Source organism: Arvicanthis niloticus, chromosome 2 (genome assembly GCF_011762505.2).
Source record: "Arvicanthis niloticus isolate mArvNil1 chromosome 2, mArvNil1.pat.X, whole genome shotgun sequence".
NCBI classification, from domain to species: Eukaryota; Metazoa; Chordata; class Mammalia; order Rodentia; family Muridae; genus Arvicanthis; species Arvicanthis niloticus.
The window spans coordinates 38,954,915-38,978,202 of NC_047659.1; the positions used below are offsets into that span (position 1 = coordinate 38,954,915).

Sequence of the window (23,288 nt, forward strand, 5' to 3'; positions counted from 1 at the left end):
CTCTCTCTCTCTCTCTCTCTCTCTCTCTCCCTCCTCTCACAGGTTTCCTGACTAAAGTGGAGCTGAATATTCTTACCAATCTTGAGAGTAGTTTGCTTTCTGACTCGTAATGATATCATGGACTGGTTGGAAACTGGTAAGTATGAAATGGAGATCCAGGCTCTTAAAAAAGAAATCTAAGTATACAACTTGATCAATGACTTACTAAATAGGATGAGCAGAATAAACATTGCGTCTATGAATTAGAATGTGGAATAGAGACATCAACCACTGGATGTGAGGTGATTTATGAGTTTCCAGCGTAATATTAGAAATCCTTTTCATGTTCTAGAGGTATTGCCTTAAATTCTACTATCTATCCACAGTATGCAATTTGTATGAAGTAGCTTTTCTCCTCCTACAGGGGTTACAGTTTCTAAAAATAAAACTTAACTGTTGTTTAAGGTTTCAGAGAGCTAAGGATACTAAGTGAAGCAAAACAGAATTTACCTGAAGAAAAATGTTGGGTAAAAATTATTTAGTTTTGGAAGAAAAGGCTGAGTGCTAGTTTGCAGTCTTTTGCTGGTGAGATTTTAATGTTTCGAGTTCTAGCATCCAGAGAATGTATCTCTGTCCACTGGGGACAGATGTGGGGGGATTTAGGCTGGTGCTAGTTCTTTATGAAATGGGAATTAAAACAGACTTTTCAAGTTAGTTAACATATGGCCTTTTCTGAAAATAAAGATATCTGTACTCCATGTGCAGAGGAATTAGGCAGCACCTGAGCTTTAAGGGGAATAATCAGACAATTCTGCAAATCCTTTATCTGCATTACAAGGTTATTCATGCTGTTTCTAGGGTGGTCTTCAATTGTAATGATATGTTTTGTTCTCAAAGCAGTGTAAAAATGTATTTTTCCTTTATATAATATTTTACTTATTAAGGCTTAGAGTTATCATTTATTTTACAAGCACACTTGATGGGTCATCTTATTTGTATTTGTAGTTTTATGAGAATGGTAATTGTAAAACTGATGTGGATCTGAAATATATGCACACACATACACATAAAACAAGCTTTGATCAGGTGATTGGGATTTCTATTAGGAAACAGGATGATTAAAGATAAAGGTTGGTTTAATGTAATTGACGTGATTTGTGGTAGGTTTTTTCTTTTTTTCCCCCCTTTCTTCCTTTATCTCCCTCATTTCCCACTGCCTTCCTTTGGTTGCTCCAGATTCGGTCAGAACTCACACATATATACAAGTGGTCTATCTATCACTGAACTATAGCATTATCACTGTATCACTAGTTTCGGCCCAGCCTAATTTTTAAATGACTTCAATCAAACTAGATTCACCTCTCACTTTAGTTTTTAAAAATAATCACTGAAAAAAAACAATATCTACTCATTTACTAATCTTATGCATTGGTATTTCCAGGGAACAAGAAGGCAGCAAGACTTTATGTTCTTTCTGAGGATTCACTCTGAATTGTCAGCTAAAACTACCACCTACAGCTGGAATTAGTTCCTCCCTTTTAAAAGTCATAGTGGATAGGCCAAGAACAGAACAACCATGAAGATAATATCCCATCCTACTATTGAAGATATCCTGCACAGATCTTTCTAGAAGTGTTTACAAAATGATAGAAAAGGCACAGAAAAAAAACCTCACAATCTCACTTATTTCCAAATTATACTGGGATTCTGATCACATATCATCCACAGTCTCTAGTCCTATTCATTCATCAGCAATAGCAGTTTTGAAATTAATTAGGAAAGCAATTAAGAAGTCAATACACAAAACCCCACAGTGGTCAGATTACTAATGACATAAAGAAGAGGCCAAGACAGTAAGTTCTGAGTAATGATGGTTACTGGTGGAGACATTTTCATGCAACACACATGCAGAAGATGGATCACTGTCACCATTTACACACCCACAGCAGCATGCACGGCCAAAAATCAAGCCAAATGTTTTGATCCTTGGATCTACTTTGATAGCCAAAATAGAATTGGAGTTTAAATATTTAGCCAAGTCCAAATTTATCCAGAATATCTCTCAGTCAAATATTACCCTGTGGTAGCTGTAAACCATGCCAGCTGTTAGAATAAGATAGGACACAGTTTAAAGGGATTGAAATATAATAGAGGAAAAATAGAGAATGACTCATGCAAGCACAGTATACTACTACAGTAAGCTTAAAACCATACCCCCTGCCATCCAGGAACGTGAAACTAGTTTTAAGGAAACAAAAGAGGAACAAGTGAAGTGATTCTGTCATAGAGCGCCCCCCGGATCATTTTATTTAATCCTGTACTCAAGAGAAAACAAATTCCCTGAAACAGATCATGTGCTTCTTTGACATTGGGATATATTCATCTCGACACTCATTTCTTTCCAAATATTAGTGAAGAGTTCACTGTCAATCATTACATTCTTGTATTTTTCAGGATAAAAAGGCGTTCATCATCACGTTGATGGCACAGCAGAGAAAGTAATCATGTCTCCAGCATAACCAAGCCATGATGTCTCCACCAGGCACCTGGAGTAGCTGAGGGCAGCATGGAGAAGTGGCATCAACAGGGCATACAGCAGGCAACTTAACATGCCAAGTAAAGGGCACTTTAAACACCAGATGGTGAATTTTGAGTTTATACATTACCTTTGACATTTCGACCATTGTCTGTTTTGAGCATATAAGGATAAAAGAGAGAGAAATATAAAAAAGAAGACTAGAATTATGTTAAGTACACCAAACTAGCTTAGTAGAAACAGTCAGAAAAACCAGAGTATAAATATAGAAAGTGTTATAAAGCATTAACAAGCAAAATGCACAAATTGAACTGTGTGCCATAATAAGCATTGTAAAGAAGTGAAATACTCACGTCACTTAATTTAAACATTTGTAAGTTACAGATTTTTAAATTACAGCATTTTGGGGAAAGATTTGCATAGTTGCTGGCAATTGAGTTAACTTACAACCTTGTCAAAAGCCAATTTTTATGTCAACTATAGCTTGTAACAAGTCAAAGGCAAACCACATGATATTTTGCATATCAAGTAGTTTTTCTATGTAATTAAACCTTAGCATGTTAGTATGGAAAAATGTTTCTAAAACAATGGATTGCTAATACAATCTGGATAGTTTAGAAAAATTTTATTAACTGTCTCCATAACCTTAAACTGTTCTTTACTGTGTACCTTAAAAATATCAAACAGTATTTAATGAGTCATTCTTAGGCAAAAATAATTGCAATATATCAATGAAAGCCTTTATTGTATAAAAAGATTTTACATGTTTATTCTGCAGCATAAAACCTAGAATGTTTAGAAATTTGTTTATATTAAAACAGGCTGTTTTTAAATCTTGGCATATAGTGATTTTAGATTTATTTTGAGAGTAGAAATCTAAATGTTTCTTCTGTGGTACTGAAAATATGTATTAATATGTATTACTAGCTTTGAAATACAGAAGCTTAAAATAAATGAAGTCATAAGAAACCATCCAAGTATATACAAGGTTTGAGAAAACTGGTATACATTTGTTGCCATCTATCTTATCACTATGCATATTCAAAATCTTGGGATACTGCATACTTGCTTCAAAGCTTATATTGAAAGAAATTCCAATACTATGGTTTATGGAATTGTTAGAGGAGACATTGCCTTGGTCAGAAGTATGTGAATAAAATGTAACTTGCAATGGCATTTTTCTCCACTCCTTTAACAATCACAAAAAAGGAGCATTGAACAAAATCTTGTTTACACAGAAATAATTTCACCTTCAGAGTGGCCTAAAATCATTAATAAAGTAGTAACTCTTTTGCAAGTGGCTAGAAAAATTTACAAATGGAACTGGAGGTTAGCTTGGGAGAAGGATACTTGATTAGCATTTGTGTGGCCCTGGTTTGACTCCCAGAACTACTGAAAAACTACTTATAGAATGCCCTACACATACACACGTGCGTGCACGCACACACACACACACACACACACACACACACACACACACACACACACGCAGGCACACACGCATGTTCACTCACTAACCCTAGCTGCTATAAAGACAAATGGCAGTGAAGTTAGCATAGAGTTAGTGAAGCTTTGACACTGGGAAAGAATGAGAAACTTGAACACTGAAATGAGCAGCTCTTTGTCATTTCTTCTATGTGCATCAGTGTTTTTAATTAATACATTTATGTATTGATTGATTGGCTAAAATTGTTTCAAAGTTAAAGTAAAAAATACCTGGCATCATATATTGATGGTAGCATCTATAGTACCAGTGATATAAAGTGCAGAAAACAGAACAGTTAGGCTCGTTTGTAGTGTTTTGGCAGAATAATTTCATGTTTCTTGAATGTCATGATAAATTAATTGAAGTTTATATTTTTCATGTCTATTTTTAACCTTCCTTTTTAAAATGCTACATTTTTTACTAAATTTTTATAATTTTAGCTTGGAACAGATCTCCAAAAATGACTGACAGTTATCTATAACATGTGCCTTAGGAAGGAAAATTCCAAGGTACTTTTCAATAGACAAAAAATAAGAGGATTATGTAAATTATTAACTACTAATATATCCATAAAATATCTGTAGTACTGTAAAGATAGAGTATTTAAGAGGATAGTACTTTGTCTGAATGAGAACTTCTCAGCTTCAACTCTGGTGCCTCAAGGATTTTATATCTTAATCATTTTCAAGGATTCATAAAACTAAAATCAACAGTAAAAGTCTTCCATCTACTCTGACTTGTATTCCATTTCTCAAGTATATGGAGTTATAAAGCCCCAGGAATGATAATTCCTTCTGAGACTATCAGTAGCTTTTTTAAAAGTAAGATGATTTTGTAGCTGAAGTACTTTGGTGAATGCTCTGTGAGTTTATCAGTCTGCAGTCATGCACTGACTTGGTATTGGCAGGACAGTGGTACTTTACTGAAAATTGCTTAGCACAAAGAAGAGAGGAGAACAAAGAATGACCTTATTATTTAGCATCTATCTACGTACAGTTCTTGTACTGGGAAATCTAAAAATACCAAAATTACCAAGTCGCCCTTTCTTATAACTGTGTTAGTAATGGTGTACCATGAGGTGGCCAACTAAGAGGAAAATATAATATGTAAGACTCCATATACAATACTAATAAATTCTATGAAACCCAGACAAACATGCAAGATGTACTGAGTATGAGAAGTTTGATTTTTCAAATGTATTACCCTAAACTCAGTTTCCTATGGGAAAACTCTTCAGCGTGTTTGCTATAGATGAGAATAATAACTGGCGGGGACAAACTAAAGCATATGCTGTTCATTTGAAACAGCACTGGATTTATTGTAATGCATCACAAGATGCATTGTCTAAATATCCAGTTATATAGGTTTCATTTGGTCAGAAAATATTGAAACCAAGATTCCTAGGTGGTCTGAAGCATAATTACCTAGCTTGGGAATTGTCATTGATTTTCTTTTTCTTTTTTCTTTTCTCAGACCATAGATTAAAGTGGGTGCACTAATTACTTTTGTAATGTTGTTTCTCTGATTTGTTTTATTCCAAACTCTTCTTTCTATTCTGAGACAGTTTCTGTTTATCTCTCTTTGAAATCCTCCCTCACACCCCTGCCAACTTCTTTTCTTTCAGCTCTTCTGTCTTTTCTATTTCACTTTGCCCTTTAGAAAGATTCCCCCACATGACTCAATACTGAGACTTTGGTTTAAATCAATGTATGTGGAAGAAGGAGCTCATTATATCCTTATGAGTGTGATATTGGAATATAATTCATGTGCATGGTTCTCTCAGTGCCAAGGCAATGATATTGAGTATGTTTTAAGTAGTATACTGGGCTGGGTGCTAAGTCTGAAGAACTACAGGTACAAGAGTGGTCACCATGATGTTATCTTATATGTTTTTACATGCAACCATCAATGATCTGTATGTATCCTCTCTCTCTCTCTCTCTCTCTCTCTCTCTCTCTCTCTCTCTCAATCATTTATCTATCATCTCTATGTATACATCGATAGCTGTATGTGTTGGTAACTATAGAATAAATGCTAAAATATACACTACTTTTGAAAACTAAAGTTTCATTTCATTCAGGAAATCATGTGATTCATCTGGTTTGGAAAGGGAGAAAGCAGTGCTTGCAGCTGGACAGGGAACGAACAGCGAAGAGGATTTTAGACAGAGCAAAGTGGTGAAGGAGTAATATATATGGTATGGTTGTGTGAATTAGATTATCATTTAGGTGTGAGCAGTCTCCAAGATAGCTAAAAAGTAATTTTGTTAAATTGGGATAATGATTAGAATTTTATAGCAAGGATCCTCATGAGCAGATTTGTTTTTGAAATGACAGCTGACCAAAGCTTAGGTGGCAAAGACATGTGAAGGAATGAGGATTCTGGGAAAGGACAGCAGACCCTTCAAGAGTCTAATTCTGCAAGGGTTGGAAAAGTACATCTGAGGATCTAGTTGGGCCACTCCTCTCAGGCTCCTTGACCCTGTCGACTTTCCTTAAGGTGGAATCTACTGGAATAGAAGTGAAGGAGAGTAATTGCAGGTGGGTTTGAAGCCTTTTGAGCATTGAGACCATAGGAGCCTCAACATTGACTAGCTCAGTTCCCTTCTTGCCTTCCCTGTGACAAATGTTTACATATCTGTAAATGGAATTTAAAACTGGTCCCTAACCTACTGCTTCAGGCCTCCTAAGTACTCAAACAATATTATCCATTATCATGCTAAATATAGATTGCTTCCGTGGTGACTTTCAAAACACACCTTTCACTCTGGCTAATTTAGGAGTGTGTATGAGGCTAGGTAGGAAATAGATTCTGACTCTGCTTTCCAAATTGCCCAGTAGGTTTCCCCAGTAACCTATCCTGTTCTTCCCGCCTATTTCCCACAGCTGATGGTCAATGACACAGTCCAGCAAGGGCACACTGCTCTTTCTTCCAGGGTGTGATTATTTGCTAAACCCAAGAAAATTAATTATGCTTAAGATGATAGAATTCATCACCTAATCATATCTTAAATGAGGGATTAATTAATTAACACACCAGGACGCAGGCTGATAATGGTTACACTGTTTCAGAAACACTGGTAAAGAAGCCAGAAGAATCCAAATTACTCACTAGGGTTCAAAGAGGAAACGAGAAAAAAAAATACTTAATGCAAGAATCATGACTCTAATAGCTTTAATCACACTTCTGTGAAGAAACAGATTACTGTTCAGTTTTGAAGCAATGTAAAAATAAACTTTCAGTACCCAATTAAAAATCTTTGCATGTTACGTACCTTCACTGGCATGTCGATCTCTAAATACGTTCTTGGGATGGACACTGAACCCTTCTATATCATGAACTGAAGAGGCCCTCCGGATGCTACAGAGGCTTTCCCTTGACCTGGAGTGAGTTAGTTGGGAACTTGACTGCAGCATGTCAGGGTAGAGGCGGTCCCATTGCCTTTTGGGAGAGGAATGGTCCAGAGGTCCTGATATGTTCACTAAGGGAGAACACTGGCTAGGCTGTATCAAGGCTTTCGTATCATCTGCTTCAGAGGGACTGCAACTTTCTTTCGTGGGAGATTTAAAGTGCTTCATGGCCACAGAGTCATCGCTGTGTTTAGAAGAATCAATGACGACCACATCTGGATCTTCCTGTGGCAAGGACTGCTTTCTGTACGTTAGAACTCTCAGACCAGGAAATTTGAACCCAAAAAGTTTCCCTACAAAGGAAGACAGAAAAGAGTATTCTCACACTGTGAATATATTCTTTAAAAATAATAAACACAACCAACTCACATTTAAATGCCATATAAAAATAACTTTTAATCTATATTTAATTAATTCTGATTTAATAAGAGCTATTGTATAAAAATTTTCTGATATATATTATATATATGTGTGTGTGTGTTATATATATATACACACATATACACACATATTTGCTATTGATAATTACAAAAGAATCCAATGACATGAAGACATTATTTACATGACACATGATCTTTAGTTTTTACAGATTAAATACCCACAATTTATATATAAAAATAGAACAAACATCTTATATCAAGGGTTAGACAGAGGAATCAATGGGTACATACAGGATGGTAAAGGTATTGATAGTGGTAAAGAGAGACATGAGTTTGAAGTAGGGTTGATGCACTTGAAGGTATCATTAGTAGCATTTTAATTAATAGTACTGTAACTGTAATTGTAATTTAATAGTATTGTAACCAAATAGTATTTTGTCTTTAACAGTTCTGTAAATTCAGTTTGGGTAGTAAAAGGGAGATAGATTCTAACCAAAAGTTTCTCAATCCACCTGGAAGGCTTGAAAAGTTATAGGCTGCCCAAGAGTTGTGAAGATAAGAATTTGTTTATTTGTGTGCTTATTTATTTATCAAATTATTCAAATAATAATTTGTTACATTTGTTGTTGTTCGTAAATCTAAGAATGTGATTGCGATGGTGCACTTACATCAGAGTGAATGATGCATTGACAATTATGCAAATATAAACATTTAAATGAATATTATTTTAATTTAATTGTAATTAATTTAATTGTAATTAAATACAGCTAATTTAAATAATAGCTAAATAAAAATTAAAGAACCCAGCATTAAATATTAGCTAAATAAACAAACTAGTAGTAGATCTGTAAATTAAAACAGTAAAAAATTAGCTTTCCTGCCTTCAAGTTAGAAGAAAATGAGGGAAACACAAAATTTATCTTAACTACTGTGGAGGTTTGCTGGTGGAATTGTAAATTCCTGCAGACCCTTTCGGAAGTTATGTACCAGTATCTATCTATTGAAATGAGAAAGAAAGTTCACATTTCACTTGACACAGCAATTCATATTTATGATTCAAAGACACGGAAGCAGAAACCAACTGAATTTTCATTAAAAGGAGATTGGTTGAAAAAAAACTGTAGCATCTTATACTGTATTACAAGAGGCTGGAGATGCTAGAAAATTTGCATGCTTTAATTAAAAGTCGTTCAAATGTATTCTTAAGAATAACTTAAGTTTTGACTTCGTATACGTATGATATTATTTTTAATAAAAAAATCCAAGAATTTATTTGTTCATACAAATTGGATGACAACAGAGGAAAACATGAAAAAGCACAATTTGAACTTGTCTTGTGGATTTGCTCAGTGAGCAGGTTGAAAGCAAACAAGGCGCATTGCATCCACACCCTTTTTATTTGCATCTATTGTTGCTTTAAGAATGTCTTTTAAAACAGAAATGAAATGGTGATAAAACAAGTAAACTTACATCTTCAAAGAAAACAAAAAGCTGAGAGCACCTAGACAGTAACCTGCTACTCAATGATTCTCTAATATTTCCAAGAAAACCCCTAATTTAAAACGTGTAATTCTAACAGAGTAGCCTAGGTCTGCGAGGTATTTACTGTCATTCTGGGTATTTAGCTCATGTCTGTAGAATTCAGTCTTTTCCTCCTTGTTTTCTTCTTTAAAAGTCATGGAAACAAGCCAACATGGACATTGTGGTTTCATATTGCATGAATTTCTCAATTTGTTGAAGATGGTTCTAAAACACAAGAAAACACCACTCCACACTCAGAAGCTTTTCTTCATTTTGAAAACATGCTTAGTGAATGGTATTATCCACCCACATATTTTTTAATCCTCCTCTTAATACAATCACTGTATGAAATTGTAACCTACCTAGTTGGATAAGTCGGAGGTTCCAGGGTTATCCTCAATACCATTCTCTGATTAAACCCCATCTTCTATAACCCATAATAATAACCTTCCAACTGTATCCAGTTAATCTAATCATCTTTTTGACGTTTACACTTTTTTTCATCTTACTGTTTTTCTTCATTCTAATTAATGGTTGAGCTGAGGGTTTTTTCCTCCCCCCATAGGATGGTGATCACTTATTTCCCAAAGACAATGAGTTTTCTAAATAAACTATTCTTATCTCCCTCCATAACTTCTTACTTAGTAAATGCACACAATCTCTTTCCTACTCCTCAGGTGTCCTCTTGCCCACTAGAATCCAGTCACGAGGATTTTTTCATTTTTCTGGAGGCCTGTGCTTCTTTCAGATTCAGGGCTTTTTTCTGTAGGATCTTGTCCTTCTGCCTACTTGAGTCATCCTTTAGGTAGAGCCCAGATTAGCTCTAGAGAGGATTTTTCTTTCCGTCTGAACCAGGTTGACATCTCTTCACAGTTTTCATCACATGAACTAATAATACACACAGTGATATCTCAGTTAATATTTTTCTACCCACCATGTAAGAAAGGCCTTACTTATTTTGCCTCATTTCTGAAAAAATGCTTGAGTAGGGCAAATAGAGTTATACAAACACATAATAAACTGAGCTGATAATGTATTTAGTTTGGATTAGAATATATAATTACCCTGGTCATTATAGTTGTGTAATCTTAGCATCCTGGAACTGTGTTGACTCTTATGTTCTTTACAACTGAGTAGAACTAAATGTATCCTGGGAACTCTATATTATGCCTTGTCTACCTGACACAAATCTTATTACCAATTTTACCCTTTGAGACAAGGTTTAAATAGCTTCCATCTTGATTGTTAAGTTTACACAGAAGAGTTCTGATGTCCTTCATCACCTAGAGAATATAGATAAAATGCTTGTTGGAGAAAAATTTAGAATTAAGCAGGCTAATTTATTATGCCAACTTTTCACTTGTAGTCTAGTAGATAGCAATACTAAAAGTAATTAATATAGAATTTATTTTCCTAGTAAAATACTATGACATAATGTAAGTGTATTGAACATTATATTTGGATTAATATACCAAGATGAGCGCAAGCAATCTGCACAGATAAGATTATATATGGGTAGAAGACTATAGGGGTTTTGAAAGCACTTTTACATACTTCTGGTAACTGTTTTTTATATGCTCACACAAATTGCCAAGTTAAAAATCAGTGAGCTGCATCAAAATCATTTGATTAGTTTTTAATGCACATGAAATTGAGTTACAGTTTACAAATCAATTTTGCAAGTTTTATTACAATGCACCGAAATTCAATGCCTATTTTTACTCATTTTTCATCCGTTACACTACATGCTCCTTCTGAAGAATACCCAGTCACTCTCTGAAATTAATGATCGTACAGGCATTTTATTTTGCTGCTGCGTTTCGGTCACATCCAAGGTGGTACAGATGGTTGTTTCTGCACCACTAGGTTAATATGACCATGTTGTATTGCATTACAGATTTAGTTGTCTCCATGTAGTTCATGTGGAAAGAATGCACATTGAGAAATTTGTGCCCCACTATATTTCCTTAAGGGATAGAATATACAACATAGATAAGTGTAATTGTCGTGGCTTTTTATTCTGTAAATGTCTTGTTAAGTCTTCAGATTTTGTTAAATTTACTTTCTTAGTTGAATAATTAGATTCTATTTATTCTCGTGTCTACTCAAATAGAAAAACCTAAAAAAAGAAAAAAACTCAATATTTTTCACAACTCATACATTGTCAGAAATAAAAACACTGATAAACTGCTTCCATTGATGTAATTTAGCTTAAATACATAATTTAAGCAACAAGTGGTGCTGGTAGCTGCAAAGATTGGAAATAGCCTTTCTTGTGGAAAAATGAATATTCTTACAAAAATGTCCATCTAGCTTTTAATCATCGATTTTTTTCTTGAAACTACAAGTCCTTATTTTCTTCATTCCATTTACTATCATTTTACCAATTTTAGTACTTTGAAAAATCTAACAATTTTATAACAAAAAAGCCAGTATGTGGCTCAAAAGTATGTACCTCTTGTCTGGTTGTTCCCAGTTGTGTTAAGGTTATGCAAATGGAGAGCATCCTCAGGTGTGGCAAAGATCTTTAGAGTGGCAGGGAAGTGGGCAGAGAGAAGTAATGAAGGCTGCCAGTGTAGATTTCCCTTAGTGGGTTAGACTGTGTCATTGAAAACAGGCTGTTGCTGGGCAGTGGTGGAGCAACCCTTTATTCCTAGCCCTCTGGAGGCATAGACAGGTGAATGTTTATGAATTTGAGGCCAGCCTGGTCTATAAAGTGAGTTCCAGGACAATTGGTGCTACATAAAGGGGGAGGGAGGGAGGGAGGGAGGGAGGGAGGGAGGGAGGGAGGGAGGGAGGGAGGGAAAGAGGAAGTAAGAGTGGGAAGAAGAAAGGGAGGGGGAGAAAAGAGAAAAGAGAAAGAAAGAGAGGGAGAGAGAGACAGAGACAGAGAGAGAGACACACACACACACACACACACACACACACACAGAGAGAGAGAGAGAGAGAGAGAGAGAGAGAGAGAGAGAGAGAGAGAGAGAACAGATTGTATATTGTATAAATATTTTCATGGGAATATTCTCAGGAACTAACTGTCAGAAGGGAGGAGGGACTGGGAAGAGCTAAAATCAATTGTCTAAATGGATAGTTTCAACCAAATCTTAAGGGAGGAGTTGATGATGGAGCTCTTGGGCTACAGCTTAGAACTGCTGCTGTTGGTAGATTGCTCTCAGGCCTTAATTCATTTCTAACTCCCCCTGACCTCCATCTTAAGACTACCTTAAGACACAAGGCTTCAGGATTCCAGTGTGATCTTAAAATTTCTGTCACTCTTTTGAAGTCTCTTATATCTCTGCATCACCCAGTCACTGACTGTAACCATCCCTTGGGAGAGGTTATAACCCTGTGTAAACCCATTTCCACCAATGAATAAGATACTCAGACCTCCTGAGAGGCTGGTTGGTGTGTGTGAAAGTTCATTACTTTGAGCTTTTTTGCTATCACAACCAAGAGCAAAGTGTTCAGTACAAAGAGGGAGAAAAAGAGCCTACATTTTTTTTCTAAAAAAAAAGTTGTCATGGATGAATTCTATTATCAATTATCTAATGTAAAAAAAATGAATGGGTTTCTGTAAACTCAGGGTATCCATACACTTAACACTTGAACAGAAAGCCTTGAAGCCAGAGTTCTCCAGCTCAATAAGCACTGATACAGGGAGGGACATGAATTTAATCCAGGCAAATACAGTAAAAAATCAAATTTGATGGGAGAAACAGAAAATGATTGACACATCAATCACCTTTTTCTTTTTATGGAGAGACCTGTGATAGAAGCCCCTTGAAAGGAGATGAGGTTTTTTTTTTCCTCCTGCTAAGTGAGGGATGTTGTGGTATATTATGTCATTAAGGGGATGTGAGAACAAGCCAGAATACTACTAACAAGGAAGGTTTTCATTGGCAGTTAGATTGGAAAAAAATAATTTTCAATATGTACTCAGTACTGACCAACTAGCTATCCTGAATAATGAGTGGTAAATGGACCCGTATAGCCAGTGCAGTTTTGGTTTTAGTTATTAAAACAAAATAAAACAAGTCACTTCCCCAGACACAAGAGTCCACTGACAGACTTAAAGTAAAGCTGAAGATATAAATGGAGTTCTTTAAAGGAGGAGATGTAATTAATAAAGACAGGAGACATGAGGAAAAACAAAACAAAACAAAAACAAAACAAAACAAAAATCATGATCTTATAAAGGAAAGAACAGTGAACCATGGACAAATTGGGATCTTGTAGTAATGTGAGTCTCAGTATGCTGTGTGAAGGTCAGGAGGCAGCCTTGCTGCAGCAAGGCATGAGAACAGTCGCAGCAGCAGCAGCAGCAGCAGCAGCAGCAGCAGCAGCAGCAGCAGCAGCAGCAGAAGCAGCAGCACATTTCTCTCTTAACATGTTAACATTGCTGCTGTGTCTGTGAAGCCCTGCTTCCAATCTGGCTACACCATCATGACAGCAAAGGCGGCAGTAAACAGATTTGGACAAGGGAGATAAGCAAGAGGACAGGGTAATGAGATGGACTGCTTTTAACCACTCAAGGCTAAAATCATTCAGTAAGGAGACAGAGGGAATGAATGGAACATACCAACATTGCATATGCTTTAATTAGATCTCTATGTGTTTAAAATAACCACTAAATCAATAAGACCATGATTTTACCATTCTGTTATTCAGTCTCTCTCGGGTATATATACATTTTCCCCTCTCCAAATGCCAAGTTAAAGAATCAATTCAGGTCTCCTGGAAGTGATAACATCTTAACTTATATTGATTCTGGATGATCATGCAGCCATCATGCTGATGGGAACTCTAAATAGAATGTTCAAAATATGAATGAGAAATAGTCTAGTTTCCAAAAACTGTATGACTAAAGACTGTCCCTGATTTTCATGTTGCTAGGTAACAAAATATTTCATAGGATGCTCAGAGGGAGCCACTATGAGGGTATGCTTTTGCTGACCTGTGTTTTGATCAAAATCTATTCTTAACAGAGTACATATTTTTTTAACCTATCACAAGGACTTCAATTGATCTTAGATGTATGTTGTTGTCTATATAATAGGGAGACTGTGGCAAAAATTTAATTAAACTTCTCTATTTGTTTTTGCAACAATGTCATGGTTACTTTTTTTCTATATTAAATACAATTCTTAAAGGAGAAACTTTCAAAGGAAAGATGAAAATAAACATTAGTTACATTGTAAAACCTTTAATTGAATTCTACTGAATAACAGATGGTTTCTTTAGTTAATGTGTGCTGGTTAGGGAATTCTGTATCAAAATTGCAGCTTCTCATCATTGAATTAAAGCATGACTTTCAGCTCCAGTGGAGACTAGTAAAAGCATGGTGGAAAACTTTCTGCAAGTGAAACACATGGAACATTTCTTAGTTTCTTACTTGCTTGGGCTCAGAAAACAGGCACAAATTTGAGGAGGTAATGTAGCTGTTGAAAGGAACGTATGTTTTATATGTTAACTATCTTGAGTGAGTCCAAATCATACGAATATGGGTTTTGTGACTTAAATTAGAAAGATAAGTGCCTAAATTATCAAATGTAATTTTGTTTGTATAAAATTAGTTTCAGTTGAAACTTTGAAGATAACTCAAACTTTCAGTAAGAATAATAGTAAAATTTGTGCCAGAAGAAATAAGGTTAATCTTTGTAAACATGACTAAGTGAAAAAGTTCACTTCTGAAAGTTGTTGTAATAAAGACACTTTATAGACATTTGAGGTTATTTTATTACATGACTTACATTAGATTTCACCTAAAATTATTTTATTTGAGTGTTAGTTAACTTAAACCATGGTACCAGAATGGTGTGTTTGATATACACAGAGTATTGAATTTCTGTATTCTGAGTCAGTAGTTCTGATGTAGAGGTCCAAAACTTGCATTTTCAAACATGTTTTATGTTCATAGTAATGATCTTACCATGTGGAAAGTTATGACCAGAACAATCTTGTTGATATCCAGTCAGTAGAAAATAAATCAATAATTTCATGTTAAAAACATGCATGTATTTTCATTGCACAAACACACACAGATACTGACTATTGGTAAAGTATTTGTAGAGGTATAAGAAAGAACATGTTGGGCAGGGAGGTGGGAGTGGGTGGGTGGGTGGGGGCACATCCTTATAGAAGCAAGAGGAAGGGGGATGGGATGGGAGTTTCTGGGCGGGTGGGAAATGGGGAAAAGGGATAATATCTGAAATGTAAATAAATATCTAATTAAAAAAGGAAAGAAAAGAAAGAACATGTTGTTGCTTTGAAATTGAACTTAAGAGTCTCTGGCTACATTAAATTAGGTAAATATTCTTTAATTTTCTACAATCTCTACCTTTCTTTTAGTACTGACTTTCAAAATTCATTTTAGTGTATTTTTTTAAAAAATTAGGATTATGATATGATATGATTAAGTTTTATTGTGTTCTATTGGGTAAACGGATGTACTCAATGTAGACAAAGTATGAAGTTCTATGTTCCCACAGGAATAGAACCATGTAGATCTGCTTGCATGAGGTGAGATTTCCACAGGAAAGAGTCTTTTGAAGTAGATATGCTACAAAATGGTAACCTCCTACTAGACAACACATGACAAAAGGCTATTTCAGTTAAACTCTACAGACTATGAGAAGACATAGACGATGAAGCTAATGAAATCATGGAAGCTACTTCGATTTAGATCTTTGTATTGCATACATATAGTATTTTGGAGTTTTATGTTTTAGGCAACAAAAAGATAGTGTAAAGGAGAGAGACAGCAGATTACTGTAATCTGAGTGCAGCAGTGTTTCATGTAATATTGGAGAAAAGAAGCTGGAAGAAGAAATTACAATACTGAAACTATTACATTAGCTAGAATAAGGTGTGCTAGAGCTCTGGGTAGAATAATTGTATAGACATGATATAAGGAGAGATATTGAGAGATGTGATACATGTATTTTGTCCAGCCTTTTGATGGAAGACAAGAGGATTCAATGGAAGGAAAAGCTTAAGTGATTAATTAATGTCAACATCCATGATGATCAAAGAATTCTAAGTGAGAGAGACAAGAGATGTTAAGACACACTTGACTTGAAAGGGCAAAACTTCAGAAGTACAGAAATATTCCAAAGACATACCCAATGGCCATTGGGTATGTCTTTGGAATATGTCATTGGATGAATTTCTCAGACAGAGTGGTTCTCAACCTGTGGGGTGTGACCCTTTCAAGAGGTTTTGTGTGACCCTTTCACAAGGGTCACCTAAGGCCATCAAGGAACTGAACATATGCTGCTAAAACAACTGCTCTCTTTAAAGATGCAGTGAGTATGGTTGCCTAGAAGTAAAAGAAGACAAGAAGGGAATCTAACTCACCTATGTAAAGGACCATCTAGATGTAAGTAAAGTGAACTCAGTTGTGCTGCTCTGTGGAATGAAGGTAAAAGTGGAAACAGTGGTACATGTGTGGCTCAAACACCTACAGCAAAAAGCAAATAATAGAAACCAAGAAAACCCAAGTACACGAAACTTAAGAAAATGTGTGCTGAGCACAGTGAATAGAATAACACAGGCCCTGTTCAAAGGATGGTTAGTATTCTATGCTGGCTTATAAGGAACATTTGGGGTATGTCGTTAGCTACTCAAAAGAGAGACAGCCAGATATCCTAATTTTAATGTGCAATATCCAATTTTTAAATGTTGGCAACAAATTCAACTAATTAAAACTTTTAAAAAAACATGATGTGATATAAACAAAATGTGTCTGTTGAAATGCAGGCTATTTATTCTCAGCAGCTTGAGTATGAGCAACAGAGGAAAGAGCCAGGAGAAAACATTGGCATGGGAGGGAGACACTGGGGAAGATGGAGCAGGCTAGTGCAGATCCTTAGGGGATTATGTAAGTTTCACTTAGGATTTGTCAGCCAGAGGTGGCCTGTAGTTGCTGAGGAATTTCCAATGTCCTCCTTCACCCCTGCTGTGGGTACAAGAAGAAAAGCTTTTTGTGGTACAACACAAGAATGGATTTGAGGTCATGGTCATAAGGACTATAGAGATTGGAAGTGCCTTCTCTAGTTAATGGGAGAAATGGGAGAAAATCACAAGAGAAAAAAGCATCTCAAATAAAGTTTTGAGATGTGTAGTCAATTAGTACCTTGGTCAGATAATTTTTCTAAGAGCGAAGAAAACTTAACTGGAGCCTGTAGTTTCTTAGAAAATATACCCAAATTATGGCCTAAACTCAATACATCATTTGATAGTGAGTAATATAGATTTAAATTTAGACTCAGAGGTAGTCCAGATCCTATCCCAGGGAATAATGCCACCCACAGTGGGCAGGTCTCCCCACCTTAATTAACCTAATGTAGATAATACAGGGATAGCATGCTTTGCCCAAGACCTATTAACTAGTAGATTCTAGCTCACATCAAGTTGACAATTGAGATAAACTATTGAACAATTAAGAATTTTGTTCAATTTTAGTTTCCTAAATGTTCTCAAGAAAGTTTTAGCAGACTCTATCATTTCATTTTTTAAAGAATATTCTACATATGATACCTAAAAAAAAAAAAAAACTAACTTTCTCTTTTATTATTATTGGCATTGATTTGTTAAATGGATTCATTGTACAGTATTTGATAATTTGATAGGCATATTCAGTAATACATTTTTTTATCTACATGTTTCACTGGGAGACATGAATCATCTATTTGTGTCTGATTCTGTATCCTTCACAGATAATATTGCAAAAATTTATTTATTCTGGAAATATGCTTACTTTTCATATGTTGGGGCTCCAGAATTTAAAGTTAGTATTTTTTCCTGAGAATGTTTATTATTCCTGTCCATAAAGAAGTCTCCCATTTTATAACCTCTATTTTCTATTGTACAGATGACATTGTTTCTTTCCCTTAATACTTTCAATTTAATAAAATCTGTACATGTTACTTTTAAGAAGACAAATAATTTACAGAAAAATGTGTCTTTAATAAACAGTAAATGGACAGTTTTCTCCTTTTCTCTTCTCTTCTTTCATTCTTTCTCTCATAATTATATGCACTAGGTTTTCATAAGAAATTAATCATTGAGACAAAGAAAATACGAGTTTTAAATGTGTTTTAGTGTATCTATCATATATGTCAGTGTAACTATGCTTTTTGGACAGTTTCATTGACCCACATGTTGGCAATTGGATTATAGGCTTCAAGTAACAATCTCACTATGTTTGGAGTTAACATTGTATTAGGTCAAGAAGTATAGAGGTTCTATGATCTCAGACTCTTGTTGAGATCTTTTCAGGTTTAACTAGAATTTGATCTTCTTAATGGAAAGTTCCAAAGAAAATTATCCAATTCTATTCTAGAAACCCAAAGTCAAGATGTGAAACTACTTATGCAAAGGTTCTTTTCTAGTTGTTTATCTTAGCGTCTGTTAAATTGTTTGCTTGCACAAAATGACCTCTAGCCAATACAGAGGAAGATACCAGGATGTGTTTTTTACCTTGCCCTAAATGCTCAGGCTATACTTAAGTCCCAACTTGCTGGAATGTAGAGTTTTAATTGGCTATAATCTGTGTTTGAATAGACATCTCTAGTGGGCTTCCTGTAATTATATGTGTTTTTCCAAATCTGTTTGTTAGATCAAGCAGAATAGTATCCAAATATTTTTCTTCCTTCCTTCCTTCCTTCCTTCCTTCCTTCCTTCCTTCCTTCCTTCCTTCCTTCCTTCCTTCCTTCCTTGCTTCTTTTCTTCTTTATTTCTTTCTCCTTACCTTTTCTTCTTCTTCTATGGCTTCCTTCCCCACTCTCTTCTTTTTCTATCAAAAGATGTTTGAAAGAGCCAAAGCCATTATTTTGTACTGACAATAAGATTCTACTCTAAAGGAAATAAATCATGAGGTTTTGTCAAAGATGAGACATAATATGCAATGTTACCAAGCAAAATTTTGGTCTTTTTAACTTTTCTGCTTGATTTAACAATTAATTCTTGAAAGTCTGACACAATGTTAAGAGAAATGAAGGACAAAATGACAAAGGATGTGAATGAAATCACTGCACTGGCTGTAAATAATCAGACTTTGAAAAGCCATAGAAACAAGTGTATCTGCATATCTTTTACTTTCTCCAGTGATTTCCTCTGTGGGTGACAGCGATACTTTGGGGAAACACACATATGCACAAGGAGCAGAATCTCTATTGGCCTTGCCAAGACTTTCCCATGAGATGCCAGTCTAACTGAACATAAAATGTCATAGATCATGTTTGTATTCTGGGAGCTGTTATGTTGAATTGTTTCTGTTTAAGAAACCAAGGTGTCTAGAAGGTCACATATGCCAGAGAAGCAAGAAGTTCTCAGGACCTAATGGAGATGTTAGTCAAAATACCCAACAAAGGGAAGATAGAACCTGTTGAAACCATATCCAGTGGATACACATAGTCCCTGGCTGAGGGATGAGGCCACCCACCCATAACAAAAAATTTAACCCAGAATTGTTCCTGTCTAAAGGAAATTCAGGGACAGAGAGTGGAGACGGAAGGAAAGCGATCCAGAGAACCCTCCCACCTAGGAATCCGTTCTATCTGCAGACACCAAACCCAGACACTATTGCTAATGCCAAGAAGCACTTGATGACAGGTGCCTGGTATAGCTGTCCTCTGAGAGGTTCTACCAATGCCTGACCAATACATATGCGGATGCTTGCAGCCAACCATCGAACTGAGCATGGGGACCCCAATGGAAAAGTTAGGGAAGGACTGAAGGAGTTGAAAGGGATTGCAACTTCATAGAACAATATCAACTAACCAGACCCCCTAGATATCTCAGGAACTAAACCATCAACCAAAGAGTACACATGGAGGGATCCATGGCTCCAGCTGCCTATGTAGCAGAGAATGGCCTTATCTGGCACCAATAGGAGGGGAGGCCCTTGGTCTTATGGAGGCTCCATGCCTCAGCGTAGAGAGATGCTAGGGTGGTGAGTGGATGGGTGAGTGGGGGAACACTCTTATAGAAGCAGGTGGATGGGGGATGGTATAGGGGGTTTGGGGAGAGAAAACCGGGAAGTGAACAATATTTGAAATGTAAATAATCAACAACAACAAAAAGAAACCAAGGTGTCAATTCAACATTTTTGTTTCAGTTTTAAATGAATGTACTATCATTTTTTCCCCCTAAATCTCATCCTCATCTATGGTGTGGGCATGCGCTCTATTTATTACTTCCATTCAGATAAAAGGCACCATTCCATTGGTAAAATGAAGTAAATGAGAAGATGGTTAAAAAATAAAGTAAGTATTCGTTTCCTATGTAGACAACCTAATGTTCGTGGATATTCACAAATACAGATATTCATGGCAGATAGAGGTGGGTATAACTTAAGTTTACTGTCATAAACCATTCAGTAGTGAGTGAATGGGATAAGTAGAGAACATAAGTTGAAGTGAATATCACCTTAAAGGCACAATATCACAATGAGATTTTTTTATTGTAGCTTAATTTGTTTCAAAACATATATTTTGAAAAATTGATGAATTACTGATTTTTCCAGAAAATTTCTCAAATGTATTTTTCAGGGTAAAAATTCAGGATGTTGGTATTTTATTGCATTAATATATTTGTTCCTTTTTTGCTTTAAGAGAAAATTAAATTTATACTGCTATTTAGACTCGGCAAAGGAAGTAATTTGATACTATGATAAATGTTTAATTGTTCAGTTCAGTATTAAGCTTAAGTTTATACTTACAGGGAGGAACATGCTATGACTCATGGACCACAAGCCACTCCGCCAGGAAAACAATGAATAAAACCCCAATATGACACAAAACATGCAATAAAGCACTATGCTTGGTTTATGTTTTTAGGTCGTGGTGGTGGTAGTGATGTGTGTGTATGTGTACATGCATCTTTGTGTGTGTGTGTGTGTGCACGCGTGTGCCCGCATGTACACATATATGTGTATGTGTGAAATTAAAAAATATCTATTATGTAATTGTCAAGCTTGTACTTTGTAGATAACTGTTCTGAATTATAATGTCAAGAGTTTGCTAGTGGACTTAGGATGATGGCTCATTCAGTGAACTATACACAGAGAAAGAGAGAGAGAGAGAGAGAGAGAGAGAGAGAGAGAGAGAGAGAATGAGAGCTTGAGATCTACCCCCAGAACCCTTGTGAAAAATCTAGATGTGAGAGCTAGGAAAACAGCTTTATGAATAAAGTCTTGTTATGTAAGCTTGACAAATTGAATTCCGATCCCTAGAAGCTGTGTGAGAAACAGGTGGGCATGGTAGCCACTGGAGTCTCAGCACTCAAGAGACAGAGACAGAGACAGACCACTAGGGCCAGCAGTCAAGCAAGAACTGGTAAATTCGAAGTTCATCGAGAGACCCCAATTCAGTAAATAAAAAGTGATTGGGGAAGACACATGATGTCAACTTCAGGACCACACATCATTGTACATACACATGTACACATACACACACCCACGCATATGCATATAAATGCACACAAATGATTAACACACACACACACACACACAAATGATAAAGTATAAGTAAATGCAAAGCTGGCTGCATCAATGCAGGCTTGCAGTCTCAACACTCCAGAGGTTGAAACAAGAGTTCTTGGAGCTTGTTAATGGCCAGTAACGCCTAGGTCCATGAGGAGACCTGATCTCAAAAATAAGATAGTCACAGAAAAAAGTTACTAATGTTAACCTCTGGCTTTATACTTATACATACCTCCTCCTCACCCCTGTTTCTAGGTTTGGGTATGACTGTCAGCACAGGATTTTGGTAGCAGGCTTTTATTTTATACATTTTTTTTATTTAATGCTCATAAAAATATAAGATTTTAAAATATCTATTACTAACAATTTGTTAACATTTTATTATGTCTTCCAGCATCCCTTAGACAATACAAGATATATGAAGTCCAATTTTTGTATTAATTGTCTCTCAACCATAGAAATCAATAAGGAAGAGGTCAAATCAATGTACCCATAAAGCATGGGTACAACATTGTTAATGGGATCTCTTCAGACTTCAGTGTTCATGGACACCTAGAAAGGACCACCTAGGACGAGAACAGCAGAATTTGCCAAGCAGAGCACAGGGCAACATAGATAACAGAACCACACAGAGTCTATGTGGGAAAAGTGGAGGCACACATCTTAGGATGATGAATTGCACTCTGAAGAGACCCATTGGAGAGGAGTGTCCACACAGGAAAACAAATAGGAAGTATGTGATAAAAAATGGTCATATAATTAGTTATATAAGACCGCAGATCCCAAACCTCTACTGTAGTCAAGGAGGTTAGTATTGACTCCTTGTCAGCAATACTTAAAGGAAGAAAATAATGAATAGATCACTGGGGGCTAGGACAATCCAAATGCAAAGCAATACTCAAAGTGGTACTATATACCAATGTTGTCCTTTATGTATTGGGGTTACAGGAGACTCGTGTCTTTATTTGTCACTCTTTTATTGTTATGATAAAATACCATGACCAAGGCAATTTATAGGAGGAAAGGATTATTTGGGCTTTGGTACTAGAGTGATAAAGCTTCATCATGGAGGGGAAGAAACAGGCATGGCAGCTGGAACAACAAGCTCAAATATTGAACCACAAGCTCAAAGTAGAGAAAGTAAACTAGAAATGACCTGAATCTTTAAACTCTCAAAGCTTATCCCCCAAGACATACTTACTCTAGCATGGCCATACCCCTAAATTTAACCAAATAGCACTACCAACTAGTGACTTAATATTTAAATACCCAAGGCTTTGGAAGACCATTATTCAAACTACTACCATGTTAAATAATAAAAAAAAATGTTCTGAAAACACTGTGCAACTATACGTTTTATTTAGTAAGTTATAGAAAAACTGAGGAAGATTGCATGAATAATGATTATATTTTATTAGAAATTTAAGATGAAACATGAATGAGACATTTACAAATGTCCCATAACTGACAAGCTAGCATTAGGTAGGGAGAAAAA

The 23,288-nt window shown here is 35.8% G+C and overlaps 1 protein-coding gene across 2 annotated transcripts in view; it reads right to left on the reverse strand.

Annotated features, from left to right (window-relative positions):
- The window catches only part of Kcnh7 (potassium voltage-gated channel subfamily H member 7), a 434,248-nt gene that overhangs the window by 125,463 nt on the left and 285,497 nt on the right, over nt 1-23,288 (reverse strand). Inside the window, exons 4-5 of one of the 2 annotated variants that reach the window (XM_034493668.2) lie at nt 7,276-7,704; nt 2,646-2,666 (exon numbers count right to left, since the gene is read on the reverse strand). In XM_034493668.2, the coding sequence (XP_034349559.1) occupies nt 2,646-2,666; nt 7,276-7,704 (450 nt within the window). The remainder of the gene's footprint in view (nt 1-2,645; nt 2,667-7,275; nt 7,705-23,288) is intronic. The other variant, XM_034493671.2, reaches the window with a different exon arrangement.